This window comes from Oxyura jamaicensis, chromosome 10 (assembly GCF_011077185.1).
Source record: "Oxyura jamaicensis isolate SHBP4307 breed ruddy duck chromosome 10, BPBGC_Ojam_1.0, whole genome shotgun sequence".
Taxonomy (NCBI): Eukaryota; Metazoa; Chordata; class Aves; order Anseriformes; family Anatidae; genus Oxyura; species Oxyura jamaicensis.
The window spans coordinates 9,365,239-9,368,322 of NC_048902.1; the positions used below are offsets into that span (position 1 = coordinate 9,365,239).

General features: G+C 62.8%; 1 protein-coding gene and 1 long non-coding RNA gene across 2 annotated transcripts in view; one reads left to right on the plus strand and one right to left on the minus strand.

Annotated features, from left to right (window-relative positions):
* The first annotated feature begins 87 nt into the window (after positions 1–87).
* Positions 88–3,050, plus strand: SCAMP5 (secretory carrier membrane protein 5). The gene is made up of 7 exons (XM_035336116.1): positions 88–200; positions 760–833; positions 915–1,043; positions 1,779–1,935; positions 2,176–2,277; positions 2,475–2,592; positions 2,676–3,050. The coding sequence occupies exons 2-7, from the start codon at positions 827–829 to the stop codon at positions 2,868–2,870; spliced, it is 708 nt and encodes a 235-aa protein (XP_035192007.1). The 5' UTR covers positions 88–200; positions 760–826; the 3' UTR covers positions 2,871–3,050.
* The window catches only part of LOC118172294, a 1,973-nt gene continuing 1,891 nt past the window's right edge, over positions 3,003–3,084 (minus strand). The window contains exon 2 of the long non-coding RNA XR_004753629.1: positions 3,003–3,034. This is a non-coding gene — a long non-coding RNA (uncharacterized LOC118172294). The remainder of the gene's footprint in view (positions 3,035–3,084) is intronic.

Here is a 3,084-nt window from a genome sequence, read left to right on the forward strand (position 1 = left end):
CCCCCCCCCCCCCCCCCCCCCACGCTCCCCCTCCCCTCAGGGCCCGCCGGGCGGCACCGGGACCCTGGACAGCTCCCGAGATCTCGCGAGACCTGCGGGCGGCGCCGTGCGTGGGGCGGCGAAATCTCGCGAGAGCGCGGCCGCTGCGGCAGGAGCGGCGCCGGGCGGCCGCCGCCACCCGCGACGGGCCCGTGGGGACGGTGAGGGGCGGGGGGCGGGCACGGGCACGGACACGGGTGGGCCCGGCCGGGACCTCGGGGGTTTTACCACGCAGCCCCGGCCAGCGGGCCCGGGGGGAGCCCGTGGGGTCGCGACGCGCGTGGGGAGCCCGCCGGGGACAAGCGTGGGGAGCCCGCTCGCGACTGTCGCGACATGCGTGGGGGTGGGGAGGGGGCTGAGGGGGGTGCTGGGGGCGCTGAGCCCACTCCAGTCCGCCTGCAGGACACGCGTGGGTGTCCTCACCCCCCCATGCGTAAGTCTCCCCCCCCCGTGGGTGCCTCCTCCCGTGGGTTCCCCCCCCCTCGTGACCAAATCCTCATTAATGAGGCGTTAATTAGGATTAATGAGGGGTTAATTAGGGTGTCGGCGGGGGCGGCGGGAGCCGGGTTTATCCCGGAGAGGAGGCCGCAGGGAGCCATGGGGCGGGCAGGGAGCTCGGGGGGCCCTCCGGTTCCAGCCCCCGCCACGGGCAGGGCCCTGTCCTCCTCTGCCTTCCTGCACATCCCGCTTTTTTCTTCCTCTTTTCTCTCTTTCCTCCAGCTTTTGCGCAGCTCCCAGCTCCTCTCCAGCTTCCCTGCGGAGTTCTCTCAGCTGAGAGCGTGCCAGCATGGCAGGTACGGGGGTTTCCGCAGGAACTTGGGGTAATTCCTGCTCGCCGCCCCTTCTTCACTCTTTTTTGGGGTTTTTGTTTTCAGAGAAAGCCAACAACTTCCCCCCGCTGCCCAAGTTCATCCCCCTGAAGCCATGTTTCTACCAGGACTTCGACGCGGAGATCCCGCCGCAGCACCGCACCATGGCCAAGCGGCTCTACTACCTCTGGATGCGTGAGTGGGGGCTGTCCTCTGCGCGGGCTGCGGGTCTCCAGCCCCAAAACAAGGGCATCGCTCCCCCTTCTGCCCCTCTGGACCTTTGTGTCTTGTGCCCAAACTCTTTAGGGATGGGGTAGGGGTGCAGCATCCCCTGGATTTCCCACCATCGTGGTGGAAGATTCGCTGCTAGCGAAGCCTCTTTGGGTTTCCTTTGCAGCGAGGGGCTTTCTCCACGGCCCCGAGCTCCTGGCAACCCCTCTGTGGGCTCCCAAAAGCCCTGACCCTTGTGCCCACATCCAGCGTGAAGCCAGATGTGTGGGCTGGATTCCTCCGAGAGCCTTGCCTCTTCCTCTCTGCATGCGTGTGCCGTGCTGGGTGCTGAGAGCCACTGCTCTTCTCTAACCCCTTCAGCTCGCCCCGGTCTCTCTAACATCCCCCTGCATGCCAGGAGGGCTCCTGTAACCTTTCCACAAAAAGTTCGGGGGGGAGAAAAATAGTTGTGCTTCCCTGGGGAAGCTGTTCTGGGGTGTTAAATCCCCTCTAGCTCACGCCTGCTGGCTTTTGGAGCTGTGTGTCCAGCCAGCTCTGTCTCCAGAGCACTTTCCCCCATCTCGCCCATAAACGCGGGCAGGATGAGTCCCCTCGGGGGGCTCTGGGGGGTCGGAACTGCTGCAGGGTTTCGGGATCACGCCGCCCTCCTCGTGCACGCTACTCTGCTCCCTCTGCGTGTGTGTGTGTGTGTGTTTGCAGTGAACAGCATCACCTTGGCGGTGAATCTCGTTGGCTGCCTCGCATGGCTGATTGGAGGCGGCGGAGCTGTTAATTTGGGACTGGCAATTCTCTGGCTCATTCTCTTTACGCCCTGCTCCTATGTCTGCTGGTTTAGACCTATTTACAAAGCTTTCAAGTAAGTGGTCACACCTGAGCCTGGCTTCTCATTTATTTATTTATTTTCTGGAAACTCCTACGCAGTGCTGAGCTTGAGGCACTGCCTGAATATCTGGGGAATTTCTGCTCCTCCTGCCCAGCCTTTGAGCTGTACTTCCTAACCTTCGCCGTGAGGCTGTTAGGGGCTCGGTGGGGGAGCCCCGTGTGGGCAGGGCGGCGGGGATGGAGGCGCAGGAGCTGACAGAGCCCTCTCTTGCAGGACAGACAGCTCCTTCAGCTTCATGGCCTTCTTCTTCACCTTCATGGCCCAGCTGGTGATCAGCATCATCCAGGCCGTGGGGATCCCTGGCTGGGGCGTCTGGTAAGGACGGTGCTTCTCCCACCGTGGGCATGCAGACAACTTCCACGGGTGCTTGGGCACCCAGCGGAGGTGTTTGTGCGTGGTGGGGTGGAGAAAAAAGGGGAAGCTGCCTCTCGGGGTCTTAACATCCCGGGCAGCTTCTCCCCTTGGGGAAGCTGGGAGGGATGCTGAGCGTGGTGGCTTCCATCTCCTTGCAGCGGCTGGATTGCGGCAATTTCCTTCTTCGGGACCAACGTGGGGTCAGCCGTGGTGATGCTGATCCCCACCATCCTGTTCACGGGGATGGCGGTCTTCTCCTTCATCGCCCTCACTATGGTACGACGGCGGGGCGGTGGCGGGGGGGCACTGGGTGTGTGTTTTTTTTCCCCCACCTCTCTCCAACCTCCTCTCGGCCCCAGGTGCACAAGTTTTACCGGGGGAGCGGCGGGAGCTTCAGCAAAGCGCAGGAGGAGTGGACCACGGGCGCCTGGAAGAACCCGCACGTGCAGCAGGCAGCGCAGAGCGCGGCGATGGGGGCGGCGCAGGGGGCCATGATGCAGCACGAGACGCAGTACTCGGCCACCCCCAACTACACCTACTCCAACGAGATGTGAGCCGCGGGGCTCCGTCCTCGGGAGGAAAGCACTGGGGGGGAAGGAGGAGGAAGGCTGAGTTGAGTTCCTGCAGCTGTTTCAGATAGCCAGAGCGAACCATAACCTTTCCCTGTTCTTTGTGACAGAATCTACTTCCTTTTTTTCCCCCTTTTCCCCACCATCACCTTGAGCTCCTTCTCTGTTATTTCACCTTGAGCTCCTTCTCTGTTATTTC

Bases quoted from the DNA above. Each gene is read 5' to 3' on its own strand.
- SCAMP5 (XM_035336116.1), top strand. The intron at 1,044-1,778 runs GTGAGTGGGGGC...GTGTGTTTGCAG, and splicing joins GCTCTACTACCTCTGGATGC to TGAACAGCATCACCTTGGCG. The intron at 2,278-2,474 runs GTAAGGACGGTG...ATCTCCTTGCAG, and splicing joins ATCCCTGGCTGGGGCGTCTG to CGGCTGGATTGCGGCAATTT.